Consider the following 21009-nt stretch of genomic DNA (forward strand, 5'->3'; position numbering starts at 1 on the left):
AGCTTTCTGGACACCTCCTAGGGAGGATTGGCTCCACCCCCACAGGATCCGTGACTCCTCCCTTCAGCTGCAGAGCCTCCCCCTTCACCCTTGTTCATTGGTTGGTTCTTCGGGGGCGGGGCCGGGTGTCGCGGACGGGCAGGTTAGTCACGCCCACCCAGCGGAACCACGCGCCGCCGCAGTAGCTAAGGCCTCTAGTAGCCGGGAAGGAAGCGGCTCGCGCGAGCTTCTGAGACTTACGGGCCGAGCTGGCTGCTGGTTGGTGCCTGGACCTCGGCAGCGGCAGCAGGTCCCTCCACGTGCTTTCGGCAGCGACATGGAGCTGGAGGAATTGGGGATCCGGGAGGAATGTGGCGTGTTTGGGTGTATCGCCTCAGGAGAATGGCCCACGCAGCTAGATGTGCCGCATGTGATCACTCTGGGACTCGTGGGGCTGCAGCACCGGTGAGCAACAGGGTGAGGGGTGGGGGTGGCGGGCTGTGTGCTTCTGCATCTCCCCAAGCCGCTTCCCGCGGTCGTGGAGTTAGCGGTTTCGTGCGCAGGGGCCAGGAGGATCGACCCCTCTACCTGAACCAGTGTCTGCCCATGACATCCAAGGGATGCCAAGGCGTGCGCTAGGGGCACGTTGGTTTCGGGGATTTTGGCCTGCCCCACCCCTCTTACAAACTCTAATGCCCTTAAAGGGGTTCTCTCTCTCCCCCCCTCAGGGTCTTTGCAACCTTCTTGAGTCTGGCCAGTTTGCAAGGCTCTGGTGATCTTAGTCTAGCTGGGTCAGGGCTCCTCCCGGACTGCAAACCCTTTCTAATCTCTCGGAGCCTGGGGCTGCTCTTGTGATAGGCTTGTGTGAGGTGGCGGCGGGTCCAGGTCGTACATAAAAGTCCTGCAACCCCTTATGGTTTTCGCGCGGGGCCTCCAACCACCACAAGCTTTTGTTTGCAAAGGCAGAGCTATTGAGTAGATAGATCGTGGGTTTGAAAGCATTTACAAGTATGGGCACTTGGGGATCCTAGACTTCAGATCCAGGGAGACAGGACTAGTTGGTGTTCAGAGGATCTGCTGGTAGTAAATCTCGTGTAAATTCAGTGAAAATCAACCACAGGAAATAGTGAATCTGGAGAAGCTTCATTAGTGAACGTTTTACATAATGAATGAAAACGTTGATAGCAAGATGCGAAAAATTAACTCCCTTCTTTAAAAAGGGGTTAGGAGAGTAACGTCTGTATGTCAACATACACATTGATTTTGGAAAAACAGGAAGATCCCTTGGGGCTAAAAAAAAAAAAACAAGAACAAAACTTGGCTTCCATGGTCTTTTTCTTGCTAATGGACCTAACTGGAAGTTGATGTAAATTATTCCATTGGGGTAAAATATACAAACCCTGGTTTGATACGATCACGGAAAACATTGCAGTTTCCTTAAGGCAACACAAGAGCAACAACTTACACAACAGTTGAGAAACTTGGCCGTAATGCTTATCAGCAATTTGGGTGAAACATATATAAATGCACTCCAGAGAATTAGCCTTCTTCCAACTAAACTTAAGTGAACTGCCTTTCTGCTGTTTTCAGGGTCCCAAAAACTTGAATTTTAGTTCCACATTTTGTGCACTCCTTGCTTACTTAAGGAGTTGAGAGTAACTGAGAATCTGGGATTAATCACAAAGAATACCTTTAACTTAAATAACTGATGTTGAATAATTGTAGGTTGACCATAATGGATTTCTTGTTTTAGAAAACATTTATCGAAAGGATTAAATACATAATCGAAGGAGAAATTAAACTTTGATTATGTGGTAGTTCTGAGTAAAATTAGTTTATAACATTCTTAGAAGTAATTTTGGGTATTATGTCATGGCGATATAATGGAGAATGTAGGGAGCTTTAGAGCTGCCTGATAGTCTGTGGGAAATACATGAACTGACCTTGAATTTTTTTCTTACCTGTATTTACTTTTTTAGCTACAATTTCTCACAAAGTTCTCTTTTATCCCCATTTGTATGCCTAAAGAAAAAGGGGCTGATTTTAAAATTTATTTATTTATTAGTCAGATGGTGGCATTAACTGGAATTCTAGTACTCAGTTGAAGACAAATACTTGGTATATATGGTTATGGTGTATTTTCCCCGTTCTGTGTTTTTTAAAAATGAATTTGATTCTTAGTTACAGGTGCCCATTTTCTACAGTTGCTATTCTTTGAAAGAATTATGAGATTAGATAATATAAGATAAGGGCAATAAAGAAGTGATTGTGTGGAGGTAGAGTTCCTGTGACCAAACAGGTCTCTGTTAGGAGACTGGTATTGACATTGTCTTTGAGAGGTCAAGGTGGTAGGAGGGTAGGAGTTTGAGACCAGCCTTGGCAACATAGCAATAATCCCATCTCTATAAAACAAAAAAAAAGAAAGAAAATAGATCTTATCTTTTTTTTTTTTTGAGACAGAGTCTCACTTTGTCGCCCTGGGTAGAGTGTCCTGGCCTCATAGCTCACAGCAACCTCAAACTCTGAGGCTCAAGCGATTCTCAGGTCTCAGCCTGCCAAGTAGCTGGGACTACAGGCGCCAGTCACAAAGCCCGGCTATTTTTATAAATGGGATCTCGCTCTTGCTCAGGCTGGGTCTCGAACTCCTGAGTTTAAGCAACCCACCCATCTCGGCCTCCCAAAGTGCTAGGATTACAGGCGTGAGCCCCCGCCCCTGGCTTGATCTTATCTTTTTAAAACATGAAATCTGTAAGATAAAGTCTGATCACTTGTGCTTTGTCTTTGGATCTCTTTTTTGGTCTTAAGTAGAATCTGATCTAAAAAAATTAATCCCAGAGATAATTTATGTTTCATGTAAAAACAATGGAAGTATTAATTACTAAACAGTCCTGCACTGGATACCTAATCCAGATGGGTTCATTCAGAAGTACTGCCTCTTTCTGGTAGTTCCGACTATTTGCAGATTTATTCCATGGTTCTGCTTTCTGTGGGGGATATTTTCAATGTTTAACTAGTCCTCTTAGCTGTGTGTGTGTGTTTGTGGATGTTGTTTGGGCCAAATTCATATAATCACTAAACGTTATTTTGGTTTTAAAAACATTAGTACAGTGGTTTGTAGAGCTGTGAACAAACTAGACCCTCCTAAATCAAACATTTTCATCTTTTCAATGGAGACTAGAATGGCCTGAACATACAGTATTTGACGTAGATGGTGCCACTAATTAGGATAATTAAAATTTCATAAGTTTATCTCATCAATCAGCTAATTATCCTTTCCATGATTAGTGAGAAGGTGAGCATGCCCTTCCCTTCAGGCAATTATCTTTTCCTTAGGCTGGGAATCGAACTTTACAAATGATAAAACATTTTCATACCTCTTCTAAACATTTATAAGATTTACCTGAGGAAGTTGGGTCTCCTGTCTGCAGAAACATTGTGTAGCATCCTTTGGTTCTGTTATTATGCTTTGAGGAAACTGATTTGTAATGATCTCAGCAACAGTTTTCTTAAGAGATATAGACAGTGGCTCTGCAAACAGTAGTTAACAGTATCACTAGAAAAGCACTTGTGACAAAGAGATACAATCTCAGACAAACCTCTAGGGAATTAATTACCAGTTATGTTCATTTACTATTGTGGACAATGAACAGTAGTGCATTTGTCAAGGAACTTGATTTGGGCTGCCAAATTAAGGCTGGGGTATTTATTTTTATTATTTTGATTTTCATCTTTTAGTGAAAATGACCAAATATGTAATATTCTTTGAGTGCATATTCCCCCTTATTCTATAGCTATATCTAAGCCAAACGACTTCTGGTTTGAAGAAGAGACTTTATTTTAAAAACTGTCCCTGCAAATTGTTCCAGTCTTTGATTTTGAAAGACTTAATGTAGTTACTTTTATAATCAGTGAGTGGCAATTTAAAGTCATAAATGCATTCAATTCTCCCATTTATAAATATCTTTTAGAACTTTGCTTTTTATATAAAGCAGAATTTACCCGTTTGGGGCCCCCCAGCCCCATCTCAAAGTACCACTGCTTTGTTATTCTGGTCAATATTGGGAAGATTTCCTTAATATACAACCTAAAATCTAGTCTGAGCTGTCCCAGTAACACCAGTTTAATATTGGGTGAGTCTCTTTATTTCTGAGTATATTTTCTCATCTGTTGGACTAGATAAGTATTTTAAGGTCCACTGCTCAAATTCAGTGAGTCCAGAATGATACCTTTGGAGAAAACCAAAATTCAGGCTTATTAATTTGTAGTTTTTTCTTTCTTTTTACATCTGTCTTCTAGTAACAATCACTATGAAGTATGATTTAAAGATCTATGAAAACTGTATAGTTATCTAACTCTAGGAAAGTTTGTGTTCCTTACTCTAAATAAGCTATTTCTCAGCATTCCTTGCTTTCACACGATTCATAAATAATATATTTAGTCTAATTTATCAAGGACAAGAATACATATCTCTGTTATCAGAAAAAAGCTATAAAAGTTTTTCACATTTTTGTGGCTCTTACCATCTTCATCTGCTTTACTCTTGAGGCTCACAGTTCCTTGGATTTGGGTATGACCTTCAAATAATTCTTAAAACAAAAACATAGGAAAAGAATCGTTACATGACATCATTTGAAATACCTTAGTATTCTCAAGCATTCAAGTGTACTGAAGTAAAAACATTTAAGCGATTGTACAGATAATGAGTTGAAGAATTAAGGTTTTGGTATAAGGTTTAGAAAAAGTTGAAGCTCTTGACTTAAATTAGATCGTATTTGCTAATTTTTCTGGGGTCATTTTGACATACAATTGTGTTAGGATTTTCTTTTTCCTTTTTCTTTTTTCTTTGAGTACTGAAACATACAGTCATAGCTCAATATCTAGGCTTGGTCTATCCTTCTACCTCAGTGGAGTACAGGTACAGACTAACACACTCTGCTAATTTTTTAATTTTTTGTGGAGATGGGGTCTTATGTTGCCTGGGGTAGTCGTGAACTCCTGGTTTCAAGTGATCCATGCCAGCATTGGCCTCCCAAACTACTGGGATTACGGGTATAAGCCACAGTGCCTGGCCAGGATTTTTTTTTTTCCTGGCCAGGATTTTTTTTTTAGAGGATTTTTTTCTTGCTAAGAGGAACGTTTATAGCCTCTGTGTTGCCCACTGTTAGGATCTTTAATTGACTTTTAGCATCTTCTAAAATACGATTATTCAAATATAGATAACTCGTATTTAAGTATCTTTTGCTTCAAATATCTGGATTGACATAAAGCACTGAGAATTATAATAATTTCAATATGAGGATCAAAAAAATGTTTATACCTTCTTCAAACAATATGTTCTAAAAATTATAAGGCAGTCTACTCCCCAATATTAGTGAGAATAATTTAACTGCTTTTCATCAATGGATGATTTACATTGGATATTTATGGGGAGTCCCAAGTGTTTACTTAAGTTCTTTTACTAAGAAGTAGGAATACCCACTCTGGTGTAAGAAGGAAGCGAGTAACACACAATAGAGATCTTAACTGTAACTACTTAAAATATCAAAATAACATTTAAAATTCCACGATCTAGACCTTGTACCTGACTCAGTGATACTTTGTTGTGGGGTCATCCACCTCTTCTGAAGCAATGCTCATGGAGTCTGCCTCTGCCAGAGTAGCAATTTAGACTTGATGTTTATAAAACTCTAAACTACTTTTGCAGTGCAAGGTTATGCTGAAAAACTAGTAGGGCTGGATTCTAGCATCGAAACTATAATTTTTTTTTTTTCAAGCTCTGTTTCTGCTTATAGAAGTGTATTCTTAAACTCAAGAACATTTGCAATCTGTAACTAAATTTTAAAATGGCCTTGTCGGATTTACCTCCTTTAAAATCCTAGAAGTATTCTGTTTTAAAGTTTACAAGGCAGTGTACTGTGCTTGGGGGTGTGATAGCACTTTCAGACCCAGTCTGGTAACATCTTTGTTACATTTTAGTGCTTGACAAAGAGCTCCTCTGTCTATTATCATTTGATCCTCATTGTAACTAAGAATGATTCTTTTTGCAGTACATATGGAGAAATTTTTGCTGCTCTGTGAAGGACCCTGAAAACCCCTGAAGTGATAATTTTGCTGTTGTAGATACATTTTAGTGAATAGGCAAATTCACAAATATGGAATTTGTGCATAATGAAGATCAACTGTATCTGGTTTATTCAACAAAACAGTATGCTAGCATAGATTATTATTCTGGACTTTTGAAGGAAAGTAGAGATTCTTCCTCATTAGTATAGTGGTTAAGTAAAAAATAAAAAACTAGGGATTCTTCACCTGTCCAGGAAAAACTTAAAAATTCCTTATATATAAAAGATAAGAAAGGGCGGCGCCTGTAGCTCAGTCGGTAAGGCGCCAGCCCCATATACCGAGGGTGGTGGGTTCAAACCCAGCCCCGGCTGAACTGCAACAAAAAAATAGCCGGGTGTTGTGGCAGGCACCTGTAGTCCCAGCTACTTGGGAGGCTGAGGCAGGAGAATTGCTTAAGCCCAGGAGTTGGAGGTTGCTATGAGCTGTGTGAGGCCACGGCACTCCACCGAGGGCCATAAAGTGAAACTCTGTCTCTACAAAAAAAAAAAGATAAGAAAAAGAGATAGAATGATATTGCTGGGGGATATCTTATGAAAACTCCAGCCAAAGCTGGAATTAGCCAGTAAGTGGGCTTGACAAGTGATGTGTAACAGAGGAGGAGCTATTCTAATTTAAATTCTACTAGGTTTTAATTCTGAATAATACTGCAGGTCTTATGGAAAAAAATTTTTAAGTGACTGGGTTTCATTATGTTGCCCAGGCAGGTCTCAGATTCTTGGGCTCAAACAGTCCTCTTACTTCAGCCTCCCAACTAGCCTGGTACCTTTTGGAAATTTGAAAGTGTGGTTAACTAAGTCACTGTTACCTGATATGATTTTTAAAAGATGCTGGTTGTAATGTAAAATAGTGAAGTCAACTGGGCGGAGCCTGTGGCTCAAAGGAGTAGGGCACCGGCCCCATATACCAAGGGTGGAGTGTTCAAACCCAGCCCTGGCCAAAAACTGCAAAATAAATAAATAAATAGTGCAGTCAACTATGGAAAACAAATAGTACCTCAAAAGTTTTGAGTAGAGATGCCCTATGTGTATAACCATGCAATTCCACTCCTAGGTATATACCCAAAAGAACTAAAAACATATTCACATAAAAATGTATACTGTGGAAAACCAGTATGGCGGTTCCTTAAACAATTAAACATAAATTACCATACAATCCAACAATTCCATTTCTGGGTATATACTCAAAAAAAAACAAAAACAAAAAAAACAGAAAAACACAGACTTAAACAGATGTTTTTATATCCCTGTTCAGAGCAGCAGTATTCATAGTAGCCAAAAGTGGAAATAATGCAATGACAATCAACAAATGAATAGATAAAATGTGATAATACACAGAATGTAATATTATTCAGCCTTAAAAAGGAACAAAATTCTGGGCAGCGCCTGTGGCTCAGTGAGTGGGGCACTGGCCCCATATTCCCAGGGTAGCAGGTTCAAATCCGGCCCCGGCCAAACTGCAACAAAAAAATAGCCGGGAGTTGTGGTGGGTGCCTGTAGTCCCAGCTGCTCTGGAGGCTGAGGCAGGAGAATCGCCTAAGCCCAAGAGCTGGAGGTTGCTGTGAGCTGTGACGCTATGGCACTCTACCGAGAGACTCTGTCTCTACAAAAAAAAAGGAACAAAATTCTGATATATGCTGTAAAATGGGTGAACCTTGAAGATGCCATGCTAAGTGGAATAAGCCACAGATGAACATGGTATGATTCCATTTCCTTGAGGTGCCTAGAGTAGTCAAGTTCACAGTGGGTACCACAAGCTAGGGAGAGGGGGAATGGGGAACTGCTGTTTACAGGGTGCAGAAGTTTCAGTTTGGGATGACGGAAAAAGTTACAAAGGCAGAGAGGGGTGATGGTTGCTTAACAGTGTGAATGTACATAATGCTACTGAGCTGTACACTTAAAAATGGATAAAATGGGAAAAAAATTAAAACTTGCACCAGATTGTTCAAAGCAACATTCCTAAGAGCCCAAAAGTGGAAACAACCCACATGTCCATCAACTGATGAATAAAAAAAACAGAGTATATCCATAAGATGGAATGTTATTTAGCCATAGAAAGGAATGAAGTATTGGTACATGTTAGAACATGAATGAATCTTGAGAACCTTCTACTGAGTAAAAGAAACCACATATTGTGTGATACTATTAATATGAAATGTCCCAAAATAGGCAAATCCATAAAAGAGTTAGGTAGCTGTTAGGGACTGCAGAGATGTGACCGAGCAGTTGACTACTAATGGATATGGGGGCTTGGGTGGGGGGGTGATTGTTATGTGACTCTGTGAGGACACTAAAAACCACAGCCTATACTTCAATGGGGTGAATTTGATGATAGTAAATTCTCAGGAAGGAAGTGTTGCTAGGGTGTAAGAATTGGAAAGGGAAATAAAGTGTAGGCAGGTCAAGTGGAGAGGTTAATGCAGTGATACTTGGGGGAAGTTACAGAGGAACTAAGAACCGCATTGCACTGAACTGCCATGACCTTTGCATGTGGAGCAGGACGTACTACCAACTAGGAAACTCATAGGCTGGAGATTTTGTTGGCATGAAAGTCGGAAGTCAACCTCCAATCCCGCTCCCCTCTCTCAAGGTCAGGCTGATTCAGTATTGCAACTCTCTAATCTGGTGACTGCTCCTGTCCTGGAGCTACCTGGCCACCTTGAGTGGCCTCAGTAACACAACGAAGATGCGTCTCTCCCTGGAAATTCCAAAGGGTTTTGATGCCCTGTGCCAAGAATATGGGAACAAGACCAGATATATTTATTATGCTGCAGCTTCTTAGAACATTTTTTGAAATGTTATCAATGTTATGAATTAGAAAAATCCTGCCTTGATAATTAATAAGTTAGTTGTATTAAAGTTTAGCAGCTTATGTACATCTGAGCTTTCTTTTTTTACATTTATAATTCTTGTGTTTTCTGAAATTTTAGCAATCTATTCTCTATCTAGATCTTCTATTGGGTTAAAATGAAAAAAGTTCTCAAAGCACTTGGTGTTTCAAATGACGTAAGTGCATTAATTTATGTAATAATTTTACTGTTAAGATTATGCAAATCACATGCAAAATATACAGAAGTGTTTAAATATTCCATGCTTGAAATTATTTCTAATTTGGGGGCTATTGAAAGAATTATATAAATTAGAGAAAATAGAATTCTTGGTATAGCTTTTGAGATAGTAACAATAGATATTTTAATGCCCCCTGCTGGTCATCCCATTGCTAATTTTTAAAATTTCAGGGATCATGAAACTTTCAATTTTCTAAAGGAAAATAGGTAGTTCTAGGATTAATTGTAGAAGAACAACATGCTATTTCACTTGTCATTTTTCGGCTGAAGTTCAGAGTGACCTCCTTTAACAGGATATATTTACTTCTGTGCGTAGGCAAATATGCCTGTTTAAGTCCCCCGAGCAAGGTTCCCTGTGACTGTCCTATGGTAGAAAGCAGTGACTTGACAGAAAGTCACTACCAAGATAGTGAGGTCTTCCGACTCATACATGGCAGAATACTGAATATGAATTCAGTCAATTTCGCTTCTCTCTTCTGCTCAAAGACAGGAAAATGCTAAGGTTGTCAAACATACATTTCTCTTTTGGGAGAGTCCTTTCTCTGGTAACTTACTGATTCCTTTTATCCTTTCTTGCCTGTCCTTCACATCAGGTAGAAAAATAAGATCCAAAGAAGTAATGAATTCAATTTTCGTGGACCATTTCTTTTTACTTAATGTAACAGAAGTAGCCTGAGAGCTGTGTGATTCTTTGCAGTGATTATTTTCTTTCATGTTCCATTAGTCATGAGGGTTTTTTTTGTTGTTTTGTTTTTGTGAGACAGAGTCTCACTCTGTGCCCTGGGGTTGAATGCCATGGCGTCACAGCTCACAGCAACCTGTAATTCTTGGGTTCAAGTGATTCTCTTGCCTCAGCCTCCCAAGTAGCTGAGACTACAGGCGCCTGCCATGATGATGGCTAGTTTTTAGAGACATCTCGTTCTTGCTCAGGCTGGTCTCAAACTCTTGAGCTCAGAAGATCCACCTGCCCTGGCCTCCCAAAGTGCTGGGATTATAGGCATGAGCCACCATGCCTGGCCTAGTCAGGAGTTTTTCAGTGATAATTTATTAAACTTAGCTAATTTTTCTTCCCTGAATGGAACCAAATTGGAGCTTATGTGTGTTTGCTTTCTTCAACTCTCTGTTGTTTTGAGCATGAGAACCTAGATATGATTTTCAGTGCTAGAACATCTGAGAATACAGGTTCCTGAACTGACTCCAACCCACTAGATCAGAATATCCAAAAGTGGGCTGGGTGCAGAGGCTCATGCCTGCAGTCCTAGCACTTTGGGAGGCCAAGGCAATTATCTGGGATCTGGGTATGGTGGCACTTGTAGTCCCAGCATCTCTGAAGACTGAGACAGGAAGATCTCTCCACTGCAGGATTTTGAGGTTACAGGGAGCTATGATCATGCCACTGCACTCTGGTCCAGGCAATAAAGCTAGACAAACAATACTCAACCTGTATGAAGTACCACAATTTAAGATTACTTTCCTTCACCTTCCTACCTGTCTGGGTCTCTTCCGATTCTGTGACTTGTTCTCCATCCTGTTTTTGTGATTTTTCTGTCGTGTTGGGTCCCAGAATAGCATCCAACTCCCTAAAAAATTTCATACTCTTAGTCATACCTAGGTCTTGAGCTGTTCTCTGACAATCTTGTATTCATGTTTTCGGTTTTTGTACTTTGTTTGGCACTGTTTCCAGTCTCTCTCTATTCCAAATTTCTGAAGCTTGGCAGCAGTTTGCTCAAATACCTTTTTATTTCTCACTGTTCCCTCTAGTTGTTGGATGCTTTTTTCAGACCAGGTGTCTATTAGAGCCCTGACTTATGGCATGGTCCAGTGTTTTTCTCCTTCATTTGCTCCTGTTGGTACAAAAGTTGAATTATTAGAGGTTTCCACAGCTGACATAGTGACACCTGCATTGGGTGGGGAGGGAAAGAGATGATGCTTAAATTGACTGCAAGCAGGAAAGGCCTTACCTGTTGGCTGTTTTGGTTTTTGTGGACTTGGGAACTTGATTGAACTTCCTTGGGAGATCTTAGGCTGGTGTGCGGACGACTTTGGACATTGTCTGCTCCCTCCACCCCCTCCCGGAACTGAGCCGCTGAGCAGGAACTGAGCTAATATCATTCAGCCTTGGGCTGCCTGCAGGGACTCTGTGGGGGAGCTGCACTTGTTGGTCACAGCATGGGGATCAGCCAGGAGACTTTGTGCGAATAATCTGGTGACTGAGCTCCCCACAGGCAGGGACTGAGATGCTGAGGAAGAGCGGGGATCTAAGTGTTTGGCAGATTATAGCCTTGGCCCTCACGGGCATAGAGTGAGACCGGTTTTGGCATACTGGATAAGCAGGCAGCCATGCTAGGAAAGATCCCAGTGATAACTATGAACCTTGCTTAGCCAAGGTTCACAATTTGGAGTGTTTTTGTTTTGTTTTGTTTTGTTTTTTTCTAACTAGAGTCTCACTTTGTTGCTCTTGGTAGAGTGCCATGGGATCACAGTTCCCAGCTCTTGGGCTTAAGCGATTCTCTTGCCTCAGTCTCCCAAGTAGCTGGGACCACAGGCGCCTGTCACAATGCCCGGCTATTTTTTTGTTCCAGTTTGGCTGGGGCCAGGTTTGAACCTGCCACTCTCATAATTTAAATACAATCTTCCATTTTTGCCTTCTTTAACAATTAGAACTTCATTTTTGCTAGTGTTTCTGCCCCTATTATTTGTTTATTTGTTTTCCCCTAAATTTATCTTGTAAGGGTTTTTGTTTGTTTCGGTTTGATTTATAGTATTTTTGTCTTTCCTCTCTACCTGGTGGAGGTAGGGTACTTTGTGTGATCAGGCTGGCAAAGAGCTGCTGACCTCAAGGGAACCACCCAACCCAGCAACCCCAGAGGTTGGAGATTTTTAAGGTTGGGTCAAAGTACCCTATTATATACATATATTATTCCTGTCTCCTTCTTTTGGTGCCTTTTTCCTTTTTCTCAATATTTCCTTTTACTCACCCCTTCTTCTCTCTCTTTTTTCTTTCTTTTTAAAATCTTTTTCCCTTCTTGCTCTTCAATCTTCTCATCCTTCTGGTCCTGTACCAAAAGGACTCATTAAAACTTTAGGCCAGAGGCACAGAAATTTAAAGAGCAAGAGGAAGTGAAAGGAAAATTAGGGCAAGGAAACAGATACAAGAAAATACTCATAAAGAAGAATCAGCAGAAAAATCCTGGCAACATGAAATACCAGTCCAGAGCAACCCCTTCAGGGGACTGCAAGGTAGCTACTGCAAAGGATTTCACCTATAAAGAAATGTTAGAAATGACAGAAAGGGAATTTAAAATACAGATGATGAAGACAATGAAGGAAACTGCTGATAAAGTGGAAAACTACCAAAAGGAAATCCAAAAACAGAATCAAATAAGAGATGAACGATATGAAGAATATAGAAAGGATATAGTGGAGCTGAAGGAACTGAAGCAGTCAATTAGGGAACTTAAAGATGCAATAGAAAGTATCAGCAACAGATTAGACCGTGCAGAAGAAAGAATGTAGGAGGTAGAGGACAAAGCTCTTGAGCTAACTCAGATAGTTAAAGAGGCAGAAAAGAAAAGAGAGAAAGCAGGGTGGCGCCTGTGGCTCAGTCGGTAAGGTGCCGGCCCCATATACCGAGGGTGGCAGGTTCAAACCCGGCCCTGGCCAAACTGCAACCAAAAAATAGCTGGGCGTTGTGGCGGGCGCCTGTAGTCCCAGCTACTCGGGAGGCTGAGGCAAGAGAATCGCTTAGGCCCAGGAGTTGGAGGTTGCTGTGAGCTGTGTGATGCCATGGCACTCTACCAAGGGCCATAAAGTGAGACTCTGTCTCTACAAAAAAGAAAAGAGAGAAAGCAGAATGTTCACTGACAGAATTATGGGACTCTATGAAAGTGTTCAAACATATGAGTTATAGGTATCCTAGAAGGGGAAGAAGAATGCCCCAGGGGAATGGAAGCCATTCTAGAGAATATTATAAATGAAAATTTCCCAAATATCACCAAAGATTCTGACATACTCCTTTCAGAGGGATATCAGTCCCCTGGTCACCTCAACTCAAATAGAGCTTCTCTAAGACACATTGTGATGAATCTATCTAAAGTCAAAGCAAAAGATTTTTTAAGCTGCCAGGAGGAAGTGCCAACTGACCTAAAGGGGTGAATCCATCAGAGTGACCGCAGACTTCTCTAATGAAACTTTTCAAGCCAGAAGACAATGGTCAGCTACCTTTAATCTACTTAAACAGAACAATTTCCAGTCCAGAATTCCATATCCTGCTAAGCTAAGCTTTAAAATTGACGGAGAAATCAAATCTTTTACTGATATGCAAACATTGAGGAAATTTGCCACGACAAGACTAGCTTTACAGGAAATACTTCAATCTGTTCTACACACTGACCATCACAATGGACTTTCAGCAAAGTAAACACCCAGAAATTAAAGGACAGAACCTAGCTTCCACAATGATGCAAAAGACAAAACTAAACAATGGACTTTCACAAAATAAGATGAACAGAACGCTCCCACTCTTATCAGTTATCTCAATAAATGTCAGTGTCTCGAATTCCCCACTAAAGAGGCCTAGATTGGCTGATTGGATTAAAAAACACAAGCCATCTATTTGCTGTCTGTAGGAAACACTCCTCACGTCAAAAGACAAATTAAAACTAAGAGTTAAGGGTTGGGAGTCAATTTTTCAGGCAAACGGAATTCAGAAGATAAGAGGGGTTGCAATCTTATTTTCAGATACATGTGGATTTTTTTTTTTTTTGGTAGAGACAGAGTCTCACTGTACCGCCCTCGGGTAGAGTGCCGTGGCATCACACGGCTCACAGCAACCTCTAACTCTTGGGCTTACGTGATTCTCCTGCCTCAGCCTCCCGAGCAGCTAGGACTACAGGCGCCCGCCACAATGCCCGGCTATTTTTTTGTTGCAGTTTGGCCGGGGCTGGGTTTGAACCCGCCACCCTCGGCATATGGGGCCGGCGTCCTACTCACTGAGCCACAGGCACTGCCCTCAGATACATGTGGATTTAAAGCAGCTGAAGTCAAAACAGACAACGATGGTCACTTCATATTGGTCAAAGGAAAAATACAACAAGAAGACATTTCAGTTCTAAATATTTATGCACCCAATTTAAATGCTCACAGATTCTTGAAACAGACCTTACTTAGTCTAAGCAGTATGATATCCTATAGCACCATGATAACAGGGGACTTTACTACCCCTCTCTCAGAGCTGGACAGATCCTCTAAACAGAAATTAAACAAAGAGTGCTAGTGATTCCAGAATTTTGTCTTCAGTAAGTTCTTGGTCTTGGTGATTCGAAGAATGAATCCACGGACTACAGATCAGTAGTAAGACAAGATTTATTTTACAGGAAAGAATTCAAAAACATCAAAGCTCCTGGCAGAGAGAAAAAACTCAAGTTGGGGGAAAAATGCTCTCTCTTGGTCTGGTCTGGCTCTTTGTCCAGGGGTGTATTTATTTATTTATATATATATATATATAAATATATAGATGTGCAGGGTGATTAACTAAATAAAATAATGAAATTGCTGCTTAACTTGGCAGTGACTGGCTTTCTCATAATTTGGTATAGAAGTTTGGTGTAGAAATGCAAAGGGTCTTTTTGTTTTTCTAACCAAATGATATATAGAGCTGTAAACATGAAAACCAGCTAACTCAAGCTAACCAGTTGTAATCTGTGACTCTTAACCCTCTTTGGCATTGGTACTTTTGTTAGTACCATTTTCTTGAGTTTTATTTTACATTTATTTATGGTTCCTCCGTTTTGAGATTTCACATCACTCCATGTGGGTAGCTTAGTGCTTTGCTACAGATACTTGAATGGAATTGAACAATTTCTTCTTAAAAATAGCATCTGTGGGGCAGTGCCTGTGGCTCAAAGGGGTAGGGTGCCAGCCCCATATGCCAGAGGTGGTAGGTTCAAACCCAGCCCCAGCCAAAAACTGCAAAAAGAAAAAAAAAAAAAGAAACTCACTCCCCTTCATGGGGTGGTGCCTATGGCTCAAGGAGTAGGGCGCTGGTCCCATATGCCGGAGATGGCTGGTTCAAACCTAGCCCCGGCCAAAAAAGAAAAAAAAATAGCATCTGTGAGACTTTGACTATGGGAAAAATCTCATTATTGCCATTAAATTTTTCCCCCTTTTGCCTGGTAAAGCTTGCAGCTTCCACCATAAGCAAAATCTAGGTAAATAGTGTTGGGCTTAACACCACCACACGTTGAATGTCTTCTAATATCTAAATCATTTCATTTCAGATCATTTACCTATTAACTATGTCTTTTTAAAAACTGCATTGTTAAAAATGAAGCTATTCTTCCAAGCAAATAATGAAATAGCGTTTAGCAGTTCTTCGTATTTTTGTGCTTTTAATTATAAATTTAGGAGAAGGGGACTTTAAGATAGAGGAGAAAGTTTTGTCTTATTTGAAGCTGTGAGAAAATACCAGTTGAGCAGTGTTTTCTGTGTATTTTCCCCTCTTTTTTGCTACTTTTATAAAATGACCACTTCAGTTATTTCCAGAACCCAATCCATGTTTCAAAAGCTTATCAGACATGAGGTTGGTAAATGCATTTTAATTGCCCTATCTATATGTTACAGATTTAAAAAGTAGTGGTGTTTAACTTCTTTTTAAAAAAAAATTCTTGTGCAAAATACATGACCTGTTGATTTTTCTTAACCTTGATATTTCAGGCTATATTTATCATATGGACTCGGAAGGCCTGTACTCTTACAGTTTGTAAAACTGTAAAACAAAGAAAAACAAAAGAATGATACTTTTTCTTTTTACCTTCAGCGGTCTCTGGGGCTGTGCTTGGGCTCAGCATTGCCTGGGACCTGCCGTTTGCATCTTCCCCTGGGAATGGTGTAGCACGTTCATTCTGCAAGATTGCATCCACATCATGAAAGAACTTCATAGTTTTAGAGCTGTGTCCAGAGTTGTGGGCATATTTAACTGTTGTATATTCATATTTGAGATTTTTATACTTTGCCCGGCACTGTTTCCAGTCTCTGTGGACTCCTAATGATTGCAGCCTTTTAGCAATGTAAATAAATATTCCTTTATTTCTCAGGGTTCCATATAGTTGTTTTTGTATATTTTTTTCTGCCCAGACACATAGCAGAGCTTTAACCACCTCCTCAGACCAGTGCTTTCCTGCTCCACGCTCCACGTTCAAAGTGACCTGGAAATGATTCACTCTTTCCAGCTGAGGTTTGTTTCCTAGGAAACCAGAAGGGCTGGTTGTCAATAAGCTCTGCAGAGCTAAAAAGATCTGCTTTAACTGGTTCAAGCTGCATGAAGGAGTAACTTGAGAAACTGCCAAATAAGCAGGATTTGTTGGTTAAAGAAGCCTGGACTTAAATGATTTCTACTCTTTTTCTTTCCAGCTTTAAGGAAAAATTACCTTTGGAACAATAGGAAAAGAAAACTACATTTTTGTATTTGTTTTCTTATTACCGAATGATTATTGATTTTTGGAAATACGTGGCAGGGGTTCATTTTGCACTGAGGTTTATAGCTAATGTTAACATGTTTTTTCTCTGTCGTGAATCACCAAGTGGTTACGGTGCTGGCCATAGGGCCAGCTAAAACGACGACAACTGCAACAACAACAAAAAAAATAGTTGGGCGTTGTGGCAGGTGCCTATAGTCCCAGGTACTTGGGAGGCTGAGGCAAGAGAATCCCTTAAGATCAAGAGTTTGAGGTTGCTATAAGCTGTGGTGCCACAGCACTCTACTGAGGGTCTCATAGTGGGACTCTGTCTGGGTGGGCGGGGGGATCACAGCAGTTCACTAACTGCAAGACATCCTAAATCCCTATTTAGTCTCATAAACTGTATAGTACTATGCGTATCTACTTTTTAGCATAGTATTTAATGCATTGACTAAAATCATATTTTTTTCTAGATTTTTACTTTGTAGATATGTTTAATATTGTTTTTAAATGCCTAAACAATTACAGTCTATACTTTTGAAAAACATTTTTTTTTGAGACAGTCTCAAGCTGTTGCTCTAGACAATAGAGTGCTGTGGCATCACAGCTCACAGCAACCTGTAACTCTTGGGCTTAAGCGACTCTCTTGCCTCAGTCTCCCAAGTACCTGAGACTACAGGTGCCCGCCACAACGCCCAGCTATTTGTTGTTGTTGTTGTTGTTGTTGCAGTTGTCTTTGTTGTTTTAGCTGGTTCGGGTCAGGTTCGAACCTGCCACCCTCCGTGTATGTGGCTGGCGCCCTACCAACTAGGCTATAGGTGCCGCTTGAAAGATTCTTTTTTACCAAATAAATCAATATAGTAGCAATTACTAAAATCTACATACACATAGAAGAGGTTTACTTTTTATTTCAACCCAATTTCCAATATTCTTTGGAACAAAAATTTTTCCATAAACATCTAGTCTTTATATCACTTATTCAGAACTATTAAAAATGAGCAATTGGAACCTGTATTTTATCGGAGTTGATACTGTACAGTGGTGTAGATCCTCTAAGTCTTAGGATGCTCTAGCTCCGGTCTATGTTTTGGCTTTTTTTGTCTGTTTCATCACTTTAAAATACTATTGCAGGAAATAAGACACAAACATGGGAAAGGGTGCCTGGTCAGCAGAGGGTTTTTAGTAGCAGCATTTGTTTTTATCTGATAAGAAAAGCATTTCCCCCTATTACATTTAGAGATTTGTATGTATTAATATATACACATACTGTGGAAGTCAAAATAAAAATGTAGAGCCAAATCTCTAAATTTAACATTTTATTCTGGAAGAAAGAATTGCAGTTCGAGGCATACATGCAGCCTAGGTGATCTCCGTTCTAAGAATAGAGAAGGGGTGTTTATTAAAGAACCACGTGAAATCCTAAGAGAAAGTTCAGTGATGTTAATAAAGCTCCAGTTGGTGGGCAGCTGTGGGGGGCAAAATTGGTACTAGAATTGGAGCAAGTTATCTCAGCAGCTGCAGGTAAAACTGGTTTGGGGTTACAATAGGCAGTTTCGGCCACTGGACTTGCAGAGAATTTCATTTCTAAAGCAGTACTATACATCTGGTCAGTACTCATCCTGTTGAAACCTTATTTTGAGGCCACAGTTTAGGGATTAGAAGCACAAAATTCTGGTCTGTATCACCTGCTGTCTGTGTAACATTGGGCAAGTTCACTTACTTCTTTTCACTTACTTCTAATTGGCTTCATATTAGTATTGAGTACATTGGCTACTTGCTTTGCCATTCTTGTGATCCTTTTCTAAGAAGAATATTCTTCAGCTCCATCCAAGGAAATACAAAGATGTAGGTCTCCATCTGTCTTTATGACTGAATGGTGTTCCATGGTGTACATACACTGTAGTTCATTAATCCATTCATGGATTGATGGTCACTTGGGTTGATTCCACTCCTTGGCAATTGTGAATTGAACTGCAATAAACATCCTAGTGCAAATATCCTTGAGGTAAAATGATTTTTTTCTTCTGAGTAGATATCTAGTAATGGGATTGTGAGATCCCATGCTCATTTTACCAAAAAAAAACACACACACACACCAGAAAGTGGACCTTTTGTAAAATAGGTAATCATAGTACATACTTCATGGGATTGCCATGGAAGCCAAATTAAATCATTCATGTAAAATGCTTAGGACTGTGCCTGGCCCCTCAGTTAGAATTAGATGCCAGTGTCATCTAGTTAGAGTGGCACCTGCTGCTATTGCTAGTCATCACCGTCTCCGTCATCAGTAGAAGTGGTGCTATACCAGCAGCCCGTAGCATGTTGTCAGGCTGGTTGATGGATGCTTGTTGAGAAAGGTATGCTCAGTAACATTCTTTAAGAAGCATATCAGTTGGGCAGATTTAACAGTTAGTGTCTTTTTCTATTCACAGAGGTCAAGAGAGTGCTGGTATTGTGACCAGTGATGGGAGTTCAGTGCCAACATTCAAAACGCACAAGGTAAATTTGAACATTAAAAAATGTTAATGATGGGTGGCGCCTGTGGCTCAGTCCGTAAGGCGCCGGCCCCATATACCAAGGGTGGCGGGTTCAAACCCGGCCCCGGCTGAACTGCAACCAAAAAATAGCTGGGCATTGTGGCGGGCGCCTGTAGTTCCAGCTACCCGGGAGGCTGAGGCAAGAGAATCGCTGAAGGCCAGGACTTGGAGGGTGCTGTGAGCTGTGTGAGGCCACAGCACTCTACCGAGGGCCATAAAGTGAGACTCTGTCTCTACAAAAAAAAAAAAAAAAAAAAAATGTTAATGATATCCTAGCATTCTGGGAGGCTGAGGCAGGTGGATTGCCTGAGCCGGAGTTTGAGACTAGCCTGAGCAAGAGTGAGACCCTATCTCTACTAAAAATAGAAAAACTAGCCAGCTGTGGTGATGGGTACCTGTTGTCCCAGTTATTTGGGAGGCTGAGGTGATGGGATCGCTTGAGCCCAAGAGTTTGAGCTAGGATGATGCCATGGTACTCTACCTAGAGCACAGAGTGAGACTTTGTCTCAAAAAAAAAAGACTGTTGCTGATAAAGATAATAATAGCTAAATATAACAAAATACATTTTTTCAAAAGATAAGAGTAACCATATGGTCACAAATATATAGGGGGAGAAGTCTAATAAATAATTTGCAATTAGAAGTAAAGTTCTTTAGATGAGCCATTTTTAATTTTTTATTCTAACACTCGTCAAATTTAAGATGTATTTCTTTCGCCGTGATAGTTTGCTGCCTAAGACTAACTCACTCAAATAGGTTATTTCTTTAAATACTTCAAGATGCTTTGAGTTTTTTAATGGAAGTTTTAGTTTGTATTTGACGAATTTTATTGCTCAGTATATCTGTTATTGTCTTAATGAGAATTATCTTTGACCAGCTTATGCAACACAGTGAGACCCTGTCTTTACAAAATTTTTTTAAAAATTAGATGTTCATGGTTACGCATGCCTGGAGTACCAGCTATTCAGCAGGCTGAGGCAGGAGAATCTCTTGAGCCTCGCAGTTTAAGGTTGCAGTGAGCTATGATGATGCCACTATACTCTGTCCTGGGCAACAAAGGGAGACCCTATGTCTATAAAAAGGAAAAAAAGAACAGAACGAAATGCAAATGCTTCAACATTGTGAGTGTACTAAATGTCACTAAATTATTCACGTTTAAGATTGTTCCAGTAGCACCTGTGGCTCAAGGAGTAGGTTGCCGGCCCCATATACTGGAGGTGGTGGGTTCAAACTCGGCCCCTGCCAGAAACTGCAAAAAAAAAATTGTTCATTTTATGTTTTGTGAATTTTACCTTCAAAAAATTCTTTTTTAAGCAAGTTCTTTCCAACTTTTATAATTAGATTAGGTCTCATTGGTTTTGCTTTTTTAAGATCAGAATTCTAAAGCACAGAGAAATTACGTGAACTGCATCCTTTAATTTGGGTTGCCCAAGCAGAGAGGTTTTTATTACCCACTGGCAGTAGCAGTCTCTGTTTTTTTACTGAGATGCATTTTTATTTTGGTTTCTCAAGGGCATGGGTCTTGTAAATCACGTTTTTACTGGAGATAATTTGAAGAAATTATATGTTTCGAATCTTGGAATTGGACATACGAGGTACGCCACTACAGGAAAATGCGAATTAGAAAATTGTCAGCCCTTTGTTGTTGAAACGCTTCATGGGAAAATTGCGGTGGCACATAATGGTGAATTGGTAAACGCTGCTCGATTAAGGAAAAAGGTAAGTTTTTCTTTTTAATTTATAGCCTTTTTCTGTGGTTAGAATCAGTTAAAGAATGAGAGGGTCCTGGCAAAGGGCATTTTCTTTCTTTTCTTCATAATCTCTAATTGTTGCTACCTGTCACTTAACTG

The 21009-nt window shown here is 40.2% G+C and overlaps 1 protein-coding gene across 1 annotated transcript in view; it reads left to right on the forward strand.

Annotated features, from left to right (window-relative positions):
• Positions 1 to 172: 172 nt before the first annotated feature.
• PPAT (phosphoribosyl pyrophosphate amidotransferase) overlaps positions 173 to 21009 on the forward strand; it is a 31370-nt gene continuing 10533 nt past the window's right edge. Inside the window, exons 1-3 of the mRNA XM_053608113.1 lie at positions 173 to 444; positions 19056 to 19122; positions 20672 to 20878. Coding sequence (XP_053464088.1) covers positions 317 to 444; positions 19056 to 19122; positions 20672 to 20878 — 402 coding nt within the window. The 5' untranslated portion in view covers positions 173 to 316. The remainder of the gene's footprint in view (positions 445 to 19055; positions 19123 to 20671; positions 20879 to 21009) is intronic.

This window comes from Nycticebus coucang, chromosome 10 (genome assembly GCF_027406575.1).
Source record: "Nycticebus coucang isolate mNycCou1 chromosome 10, mNycCou1.pri, whole genome shotgun sequence".
NCBI classification, from domain to species: Eukaryota; Metazoa; Chordata; class Mammalia; order Primates; family Lorisidae; genus Nycticebus; species Nycticebus coucang.